Source organism: Mobula birostris, chromosome 4, assembly GCF_030028105.1.
Source record: "Mobula birostris isolate sMobBir1 chromosome 4, sMobBir1.hap1, whole genome shotgun sequence".
NCBI lineage: Eukaryota > Metazoa > Chordata > Chondrichthyes > Myliobatiformes > Myliobatidae > Mobula > Mobula birostris.
In genome coordinates this window covers 42,857,214-42,868,228 of record NC_092373.1, presented here as the reverse complement: position 1 = coordinate 42,868,228, position 11,015 = coordinate 42,857,214, and the positions used below count along the sequence as shown (strand labels likewise).

At 41.7% G+C, this 11,015-nt stretch overlaps 1 protein-coding gene across 11 annotated transcripts in view; it reads left to right on the top strand.

The window, feature by feature from the left end:
• The first annotated feature begins 218 nt into the window (after positions 1-218).
• Positions 219-11,015, top strand: part of armc9 (armadillo repeat containing 9) — a 146,407-nt gene continuing 135,610 nt past the window's right edge. For all 11 annotated transcript variants that reach the window (XR_011885669.1, XR_011885670.1, XM_072255269.1 and 8 more), the window contains exons 1-4: positions 219-300; positions 2,066-2,150; positions 3,273-3,398; positions 8,345-8,515. Coding sequence is in view for 9 of the 11 variants with exons in the window: in XM_072255269.1 (XP_072111370.1) it covers positions 2,100-2,150; positions 3,273-3,398; positions 8,345-8,515 (348 nt within the window). In the remaining 2 variants the exon portion in view is untranslated. The remainder of the gene's footprint in view (positions 301-2,065; positions 2,151-3,272; positions 3,399-8,344; positions 8,516-11,015) is intronic.

Genomic DNA, 11,015 nt, shown 5'->3' with positions numbered 1-11,015 from the left:
TGCAGATGCTGGAATCAGGAGCTCTTAATCTCCGAATAGTCAAGGGTGAGTGCTGCAAAGTGTTGGGGAGTGAAGTACTGTATGTGGAACCATTCCACTCGAGTCCAGCCGCCCTCCTTCACCACCTCGGGGAGGTCCTGCAAAGACCGGGAGCCTTACGACACTTTACGGCGAGTTGCGCTGTTGTTGTTTGCCGTGTGTTTTGCTTACCGTTGCCAAGGAGCTGTTTCCGGCGAACGGCTGGCCGACTGCCGGCGATGGGGCTTCGTCGCACGGTGGCAAAGCTCGAGTTATTCAGTTGTAAGTGCTATAACATACGGTAGCCAAATAACTGTCTTGAACTGGATAGGGATCGGTAATTATAAACAGGATGGGCCCGATTAGCTCGGCCGCATGTTTCCAACACCTCATTCAGGTTATCTGGAAGGATCAGTTTTAAATAATGAGAGATCTTGATTTGTATGCGTTTGTTCTTCTTTCGCGCTTTGTTAGTGACTGTTTTCTGTAGTATCGGGAGAAATAAATAAAGACGTGTTCTCCCTTGAGAAAGGTGCGGCTTTGAAAAAAAAGCATTAATAAAATAAATTCCACGTTATTGCATCACAACCCGTGAACTTCCTGTGCTACAGCACAGGTTAGTCCCCCTACATCGGTCAAGAATGACCATCCTTTTCAAAGGGTGATAGAGAATGTTTCCCTTACCGATGATGCCAACATCAAATTAGTCAAAATAAAACCAAATAAGGTGATGTCCTAGTTCATGGAAGGCAGAGTATGTTCCGAGTCCCGATGAAGGGTCTCGGCCTGAAACGTCGACTGTTTTTTCCCATTTATCGATGCTACCTGACCTGCTGAGTTTCTCCAGCATTTTGTGTGTAATGCTCAATATTTGCAGCATCTGCAGAATCTCTTCTGTTTATATTCACTTCCATAATTCTCAGCCACAAAGGAGGCAGATTGGCATATTCAACTCCCACCACCGCCCTCCCTCCCCACTCCCACCAAATTTGCTTTGGCAGACAGAAGCATACCAAAGGAAAGAGTTCATCTGATTTTCACTGCTCCTATGCTGCCAAGTGACCAACAAAACAAAAGCATAGGACAACAGTAGTGATGGGTTTACATTGCAGGGCATTTGTTCTGTACATTAAGTACTTCCGTTTAAATTAAAACTATCTCAGTCATGTGAAGACGGGTGCTTGTTATTCTTTCGGTATTCATTTTATGATATACATATGCAGTTTGTTTTCAAACATGCAAGGTATTTGTTTTACATTTTTGTCAATTGTTTATGTGCGTGGGGGGGGGGTATTCTGGTCTACAGATTTTTTCTTGATACCTTAAGTTTTTTTTTACCTGTAATGAACTTTGCCAAACTCATCTGCTGGTTTTTAAACAAAGTTGTGAAATAGAAGGGGAACAAAGGAATGAATATGAAATGATATGAGAAAATCTAGCGTGCATGATTGGTGGCAATGCAGTGGCTTCCCCTTGTTCTTGGTGTCGTGCAGCTCAGAAATAGGCATTTTAAGCTGACCAAGGTGCCGCCTTGATTGAACTAATTTCTTTTGCCTGCATTGGGCCTACGTCCCTCTAAACCTTCACTATTTGTGATCCTGTCCAAGTGTCTTTTAAGTGTTCTGATGATATCCATCTTGACCACCTTGATTGGCAGCTCATTCTTCCTGCTCTCACATTAAACCTTTGGCCTCATTTAAGACTGCCCTGCCCATGGAAAAACACTGTCCATCCACCTTGCCTATGCCCCATGAATTTATAACTCTCTTTTATAATAACAATAGGTTTCAGGAAATAATTGTTCTTTTCTTTGATTTCCCTAACTTCATGACCTCCATGGTAAATACAGATAAATGCATTCACTTACAATCTTAATTATTTCTTATGATTCCATACATAGGTGAGCATGCAAGTCCCTAAGGACCCGTTCTCTCCCTAATAGCCCTTTTTCACTTAATATACTTATAAAATCACCTAGGATTCTCCTTTATCTGATCTGCCAGATATATCTCATATCCTTATGTGTTTTTTTTTTGTTTTAATGTAGATTGACAATGAGGTGATAGTACAATTTATGGATCATGGGGGACAACTTGACGTATGAAGCTGAACTAAATGGTTTGATAAAAGAGGTAGGTTGGAAAGAGTTTGCCATTTTGGACATTAAAAGATTTCTAACCTAAATTATTAACAATAAGCCAAATTTACACCGTCCTTGTCACTACTGATTCTGCAAGATTGCTCTTTTGATTGTAGATGTGAAGTAAATGTTACAAAAAGTTCAATCTTGTCCATGTCAGTTGATGTACCTGTTGAATGAGTTTAATTACTGATGGGCAATCTCCTTGATTCCTGGAAATTAACTAATACAGCCTGGTGTCGCATTTCCACAGATTAGAACTGTTGTTTCATATCTTTAAAATGCAATATTTTGAAATAAAAATAATTATGTTTCCACATTTTTCCTCCTCTCATTCTTAGTCATTTTTTGATCCCTTATAACCTTTTTATTTAGTCATAGTCATACTTCATTGATCCCGAGAGAAATTGGTTTTCGTTACAGTTGCACCATAAATAATTAAATAGTAATATGTAAATTATGCCAGTAAATTATGAAATAAGTCCAGGACCAGCCTATTGGCTCAGAGTATCTGACCCTCCAAGGGAGGAGTTGTAAAGTTTGATGGCCACATCCAACTATGGCAGAGTCATCAGAAAACTTCTGAAGATGACAAGACTCTGTGCGGTAGTTGAAGTCCGAGGTGTAAATGGAGAAGAGAAAGGGAGACCTTGTCTGACCTTGAGTAGGAATTAAATTTTTGCACTCTATAATTCCAAGTTTTTTCACTTTAAATTCATAATCTGTAAACTTAATTATTGTCCCAGTTAATTGAGATAACTGATTTCACTTGTTGTGTCTGTTTCAGATATTGGTCTTTTAGGCACTTAACATGAGTAAAGTTAGAAAACCTAATCATATAATAAAATTAATGACTGTGCCCTGCCACAGAAAACTCTGATCCCTGATTATTGGGAAACTGGTTTGAGGAAAGGGAGACTTTTAATACAAATTGACACCGGTGAATGCACTAATTCAAAGAAATGGAATCTTAATTTTCATCCTATTCTCATTTTGAACCTGAGATAACTTTGTCTTCTCTTGCTGTCATGAATAATAACATTTACTGTTAATCATTTCAATGTTGACACTTTTAATAAATCTACACCTTAAACTGTTTATGTTTCTCATGCAGTATTTAAAGTTTGCAGCTTTTGACGAAACAGTGAACGCGTTTGATGAGGAATGCAAGAACAAGGGAAAGACCATCCCAAAACCACCAGTGAGTGCTGGCCAAAATTCAAAGACATTGCGCATTCAGGTAAAGTGTGTTCTTTGTACCATTAAATGAGATTTGTTTAAGTAAAACGGACTGCAGTTAATATTACATTCTGAGGTATTTTTGAAAAATTTTATGTATTCAGCATTACAATAAATATCTTAAAATGAAACATGTTTTTAGGTAGATTGATAATGACAGAACATTATCAATGTCATTATCAGGCTGCATGGCACACTGATCTGAAAGGTTAGGTTGCATGGGATTTGGGTGAACTAGTGAGATCGATTCTGAATTGGTTTAATGATTGGAAGCAGAAGATGATGGTTAACATCCAGTTCATCCAGTAGGGTGCCCAAGAGGTCAGTTTTGGTATCTCTGTTATTCATTAAGCATGTAAATGTTTTGGATATGAATGTAAATTGCATGTTTAGTAAGTTTGCCGATTATACTAAATTAAAGAATCATGCTGACCTGTACTGAAATATGCCTTTTTTGTTTTATATTCTGTGTTTTTGATTTTTTTTGTTGCTCTTTGTGTGATTATTTCTTGTGTGTGGGAGGGATTTGATGCTTTTTCTTTGATTGGGTTGATTCCACGTTCCTTTGTTTCGTGACAGTCTGTGGGGAAGACGACTTTCAAGGTTGTACACTGCATACATACTCTGACAATTAATGTATTGTGAACTTTGATAGTAAAGCAGGTTGCAAATAATTGCAAAGAGATTTTGATCGATTAGGGAGATGAACTGAGGATTTCAATTGAAAGAAGTTGAGCTGATGCATTGTGGACATTCATACCGGGGGGGGGGGGGGGATAGAAGTTATACAGTAAATGACAGGGCACTGATGAGTGTGGTAGAACAGAGGGACCTGGGAGTACAAGTGCACAGATTGCTGGAAGTAGGCAGGAGGGTGATGAAAGCAGTTAGCATGTTGACCTTCAGTCGGGACAGAGACATTATGTTGCAGTTATATAATTTGTTGGTGAGGCCACACTTGGAGTATTGCGTGCAGTTTTGGAGACCCTGTTATAGGAAAGGCATTGCTCAGCTAGAGAGGGTACAAAAGAGAGTTATGAGGATCCTGCCTGGACTAGAGGTCCTGAGTAATTGGGAGAGGTTGGCCACACTGGATCTTTGTACCCGAGTGTAGGACAAAGAAGGGTGACCTCATATAAGTTTAAAAATCATGAGGAGTATGGATAATTTGGACAGTCATATTCTTTTCCCCAGGTTTGGGAGTTTAAAAGAAACCTGAGGCATCCAAACCAGGACCACCAAACTCAAACAGTTTCTTTCTCTAAGCAGTGAGACTGATCTACATCCACACCCACTAGCTCCAGCATGAGTTTATTATTTTCTGTCAGTCACCTTAAGTGCAGTCTCGCATCGCTTTTAAGGACATACAATGTCCTTAATATAAGCTGTCTTATGTATTTCTGTTTATTGTATTTTTTTTATTATTGTTGTGTTCTTTATCTTAGTGTTTTTTTTTGGGCTACATCGGATCCAGAGTAACAATTATTTTGTTCTCCTTATACAAGTACAGGAAATGACATTAAACAATCTTGAGAGGTAACCTCTTTACATAGGGTAGTGAGTACTTGGAATGAGCTGCCAGAGGAAATGGGCAAGATGGATCCAATTGCCACATATAAGAGGCAATTAGAATGGATACATGGGTAGGAGGGTTGTGTGGAACTGGAACTAGCAGTGGTTGGCATGGACCAGTTTGGCTGAAGGCCTGTTTCATGCTGTATTACACTAATGTGTTAAGTCACTCCTTACTTTTCAAGAATGTGATCAAATGGATAACTGAGGCTCCAGTATGACTCAATCTATGACAAAGCTGCCAGTTTGATTTTTCATTCCATCCACTGTCCTATATATTCATCTGCTCGACGCAAACTACCAACTGTATTGCATTTGCTTACTAAGTCTACTTTGATAGTATCTGCCAAATCCATAGGCAGCTTGTATATGAAAACCCTAAATCTTTATTGTTCCCTTCAATTCTGACTCTGGAAATACATTCCTTTTCCATCATCACTGGGCTCAAGTTTTGGAACATCCTACCCAATAACTTTATGGGGATATTTTCACCAGAATGTTTGTAGCAGTTCAAGAAAGTAACTCGCCATGCTGTTTAGGTCAATTGGATATAAGGAAAAAAATACTGGTTTTGCCAGTGATGCCTGTATTCCAAGAATGAATGACAAGTAAACTAATAATTAAACTCAAAGTTCAAAATTTATTATCAAAGTGTATAGATGGCAACATGTACTACCCTGAGATTTACTTTCTTGTGACCATTCACTGTAAATAGAAAGAAACATTAATAGAGTCAATGAAAAGACAAACAACCAACACACACAAAATGTTGGAGGAACTCAGCAGGCCAGGCAGCATCTGTAGGAAAGAGTACCGTTGATATTTTGGGCCAAGACCCTTCAGTAGGACTGGAGGAAAAAAGATGAGGAGTAGAATTAAAAGGTGGGGGGAGGGGAGGGAGAAACACAAGGTGATAGGTGAAACAGGGAGGGTTAGGGGTGAAGTAAAGAGCTGGAAAGTTGACTGGTGAAAGAGATACAGGACTGGAAAAGGGGAATCTAATAGGAGAGGACAGAATGCCATGGAAGAAAGAAAGTGGGAGGAGCACCAGAGGGAGGCAATGGGCAGGCAAGAAGATAGAGGGAGGGAAATGGAATGGAGAATAGTGAAGGGGGGGGCATTACCTGAAGTCTCATGCCATCAGGTTTGAGGCTACCTAGTCAGAATTTAAGGTGTGGCTCCTCCAACCTGAGTATGGCCTCATCGCGACCGTGGAGAAGGCCATGGATAGACATATCGGAATGGGAAGTGGAATTAAAATTGGTGGCCAATGGGAGATCCTGCTTCTTCTGGCGTAGGTGTTCGGTGAAGCGGTCTCCCAGTCTACATCGGGTCTCACCGATATACAGAAGGCCACACCAGGAGCACTGGACGCAGTATATGACCTAACAGACTCAGAGGTGAAGTCTCTCTAGGAAGAAGTACGGTCGACGTTTCGGGCCGAGACCCTTCGTCAGGACGAAGGGTCTCGACCCGAAACGTTGACTGTACCTCTTCCTAGAGATGCTGCCTGGCCTGCTGCGTTCACCAGCAACTTTGATATGTGTTGCTTGAATTTTCAGCATCTGCAGAATTCCTTGTGCAGAGGTGAAGTGTTGCCTCACCTGGAAAGATTGTTTGGGGCCCTGAATAGTAGTGAGGGAGGAGGTATATGGGCAGGTTTAGCACTTGTTCTGCTTGCAAGGATAAGTGGCAGGAGGGAGATCAGAGGGGAGGTACGAATGGACAAGGGGGTCGCTTAGGGAGCGATCCCTGCCGAAAGCAGAAAGTGGGTGGGAAGGAAAGATGTGTTTGGTGGTGGGATCCTGTTGGAGATGGCAGAAGTTAAAAAGAATTATGTGCTGGACGTGGAGGCTGGTGGGGTGGTAGGTGAGGACAAGAGGAACCCTACCATTGATAGGGTGACGGGAGGATGAGATGAGGGCAGTGTTGATGGTGCAGGAAGGGAAGCCCCTTTGTTTGAAAAAGGAGGACTCCTTCGTTCTGGAATGTAAAGTTTCATCCTTAGAGCAGATGCGGTGGAGAGGAGGAATTGAGAGAAGGGGATGGTGTTTTTACAAGTCACAGGGTGGGAAGCGCTATAGTCCAGTTAGCTTGAGAGTCCTTGGGTTTATAATAGACATCAGTAGATAAGAGATAGAGACAAAGAGATCAAGAAAGGGGACAGAGGTGTGGGAAATATGCCAGGTAAATTTGAGGGCAGGGCGGAAGTTGGAAGCAAAGTTGACGAAGTCGATGAGCTCCGTGTGGGTGCAGGAAGCAGCACCAATGCAGTCGTCGAAGGAAAAGTGGGGGACGGATACAAGGGTAGGCTTGGAACATAACCAAAAAAGACAAACAACCATGTGCAAAAGACATCAAACTGTGCACATACAAAAACAAAATATATATAATAATTAATAAATACGCAATAAATATCAAAAACATGGGATGAAGAGCCCTTGAAAGTGAGTTCATAGGTTGTGGGAACAGTTCAATGTTGAGCTGAGTGAAGTTACCCCCTTTGGTTCAAGAGTTAATGGTTGAGGGGTAGTAACTGTTCCTGAAGCTAGCGGTGTGGATCCCGAGGCTACTGTACGTCCTTCCTGTTGGCAGCTGCAAAAAGAGAGCATGACCTGGATGGTGGGGCTCCTTGATGGTAGATGCTGCTTTCCTTTGACAGTGCTCCATGTAAGTGTGCTCAATGGTGGGAGGGCTTTATCTGTGATGGACTGGGCTGTATCCACTATTTTTTGTATTTCTTTTCCGTTCAAGGGCATTGGTGTTTCCATACCAGGCCATGATGCAACCAGTCAGAATACTTTCCTCCGTGCATCTATAGAAGTTTGTCAAAGTTGTAGATGGCATGCTGAATCTACATAAACCTATAAGAAAGAAGAGACACTGCCATGTCTTTGTAACGGCAGTTACATGCTGGACCCAGGACAGATCCTCTGAAATGATAATGCCAAGGAGTTTAAAATTGCTGTCTCTCTCCGCCTCTGATTCCCCTATTGAGGACTGGCTGATGGACCCCCAGTTTCGTTTACCTGTGGTCAATAATCAGCTGTTTGGTTTTGATGACATTGAGTGAGAGGTTGTTGTGGCACCATTCAGCCGGATTCTCAATATCCTTTCTGCATGATGACTTGTCATCAGCTTTGATTTGGCCCATAATTTAAATATGGCGTTGATGCTGTACTTAGCATCACAGTCATAAGTATAAAGCAAACAGAACGGTGGGGGGGGGGGGGCGCTAAGCTCACACCCTGTGGTGCACCTGTGCATCAAGGGATCCCGAAGTACAAGAACAACTTCTTTTGGAAATCATTATCTTCATACCACCATTTTTTTTAAAAAGCAGACAAGTAACTTTGTTATCCCATTTTTCAATAGAAAAATTTACTTGAAGCATTTGATGAAGGAAATAGAAAGGCATTCTTCAAACTTTGGGAGCAGCACATTTCACCTCATGCTGGAGAAAATGATCAGCTGCTTAGAAAGCTGGAGTTTCACCTTCATGTTCATTTTGTCATTTATCCTTTGAAGAACACTAGTGGAAAACCTGTAAGTTAAATATAAAATACTGAATTATTTTCTTAATTTCCATGTAACCAATATATTTTAAAATTTTCCTGAATTTTGTACTTAAATTTACCTGTACTTTTCTTTTGTAGAGGCTTGGAGGGTAATAATATTGTTACAAAATGAAATTGTTCTAACTCCTTTTTATTGGATAATACAATACTTTGTCCAGCATTAATTAAGCTATTTGAGAACAATGCCTGCCTTTTTGTTGACTTTGTGGATATGCCTGCCTTTTTGTTGGCCTTGTGGATATGCCTGCCTTTTTGTTGGCCTTGTGGATATGGGTCTTAGCTATGCCTGCCTTTTTGTCGGCTTTGTGGACATGGGCACCCGTATGGGTCCTGGCTATGCCTGCCTTTTTGTTGGCTTTGTGGACATGGGCACCCGTATGGGTCCTAGCTATGTTTGCCTTTTTGTTGGCTTTGTGGAACAATCTATGTTCCAAATCTATTCTGGTATCTGTCCCCCACTTTTCCTTCACTACATCGATGACTGCATTGGCGCTGCTTCCTGCACGTATGCTGAGCTCGTTGACTTCATTAACCTTGCTTCCAACTTTCACCCTGCCCTCAAGTTTACCTGGTCCATTTCTGACACCTCCCTCCCCTTTCTAGATCTTTCTGTGTCTATCTCTGGAGACAGCTTATCTATTGATGTCTACTATAAGCCTACTGACTGTCACAGCTATCTGGACTATTCCTCTTCTCACCCTGTCTCTTGCAAAAATGCCATCCTCTTCTTGCGATTCCTCCGTCTCCGCCGCACCTGCTCTCAGGATGAGGCTTTTCATTCCAGGATGAAAGAGATGTCCTCCTTTTTTAAAGAAAGGGGCTTCCCTTCCCCCACCATCAGCTCTGCTCTCAAACGCATCTTCCCCATTTCACGCACATCTGCTCTCACTCCATCCTCCTGCCACCCCACTAGGAATAGGGTTCCCCTTGTCCTCACCTACCACCCCACCAGCCTCCGGGTCCAACAAATAATTCTCTGTAACTTCCACCACCTCTAATGGGATCCCACCGCTCCCTATGTGACTCCCTTGTCCATTCATCCCTCCCCACTGATCTCCCTCCTGGCACTTATCCTTGTAAGTGGAACAAGTGCTACACATGCCCTTACACTTCTTACACTTCCTCCCTCGCTACCAGTCAGGGCCCCAGACAGTCTTTCCAGGTGAGGTGACACTTCACCTGTGAGTGATATACTGCGTCTGGTGCTCCCGATGCGGCCTTCTATATATTGGCAAGACCTGACGCAGACTGAGAGATCGTTTCGCTGAACACCTACGCTCTGTCCAGCAGAGAAAGCAGGATCTTCCGGTGGCCACACATTTTAATTCCACGTCCCATTCCCATTCTGATATGTCTGTCCACGGCCTCCTCTACTGTAAAGATGAAGCCACACTCAGGTTGGAGGAACAACACCTTATATTCCGTCTGGGTAGCCTCCAACCTGATGGCATGAACATTGACTTCTCAAACTTCCGCTAATGCCCCACCTCCCCCTTGTACCCCATCCGTTATTTATTTATATATAGATATTCTTTTTCTCTCTCTCCTTTTTCTCCCTCTGTCCCCCTCACTATACCCCTTGCCCATCCTCTGGTTCCCCCGCCTTTTCTTTCTCCCTAGGCCTCCTGTCCCATGATCCTCTCATATCCCTTTTGCCAATCAACTGTCCAGCTCTTGGCTCCATCCCTCCCCCTCTTGTCTTCTCCTATCATTTCGGATTTCCCCCTCCCCCTCCCACTTTCAAATCTCTTACTAGCTCTTCTTTCAGTTAGTCCTGACGAAGGGTCTCGACCCGAAACGTCGACTGTACCTCTTCCTGGAGATGCTGCCTGGCCTGCTGCATTCACCAGCAACTTTTATGCATGTTGCCTGAAATTCCAGCATCTACAGATTTCCTCGTGTTTGCGTATTTGAAAACAATTTCTTTTTGGAAGCTTTGTATTTTAGAAGTTAGAGCAACCATATAGATATTGATTAAATCAAAAGAATAAACTTCAAGAAACAAAGTTTTATGTTTGACCAGAATAATATGTATGGAGTGTGAAGGGAGCACTTAATCTGTACATTCTTCACTTTCTTGTATTTAATATTTAGATCATTTTAAGAAGCAACTCTCAAGTTGAAAAGTAGTTCTTCACACAGACATAAATTACCAGTTCAAAATGTACCTATATCATGTACTTAAATCACGTGCTCAAAATTGAAAAATATGTGTTTTCACATGTTATTTCTATGATGTATTGCTCTTTAGTTGTCAATAGACAATCAATATGGTTGCTATTTGCCACATCTGGGGCATTTGTATCTGAATACCAAAGCAATTAGATATTTCATTGTCAGCAATGGGCTGTGTTGAGGTAACAAAATTTATCCAGCAGATGGTGCTGATTTATCTTTGTATTTTTAATAGTTTCACATTTCTGTATCACTGAAAAATTCAAGGAAATTTTCTTGATTTTATTTGTAAA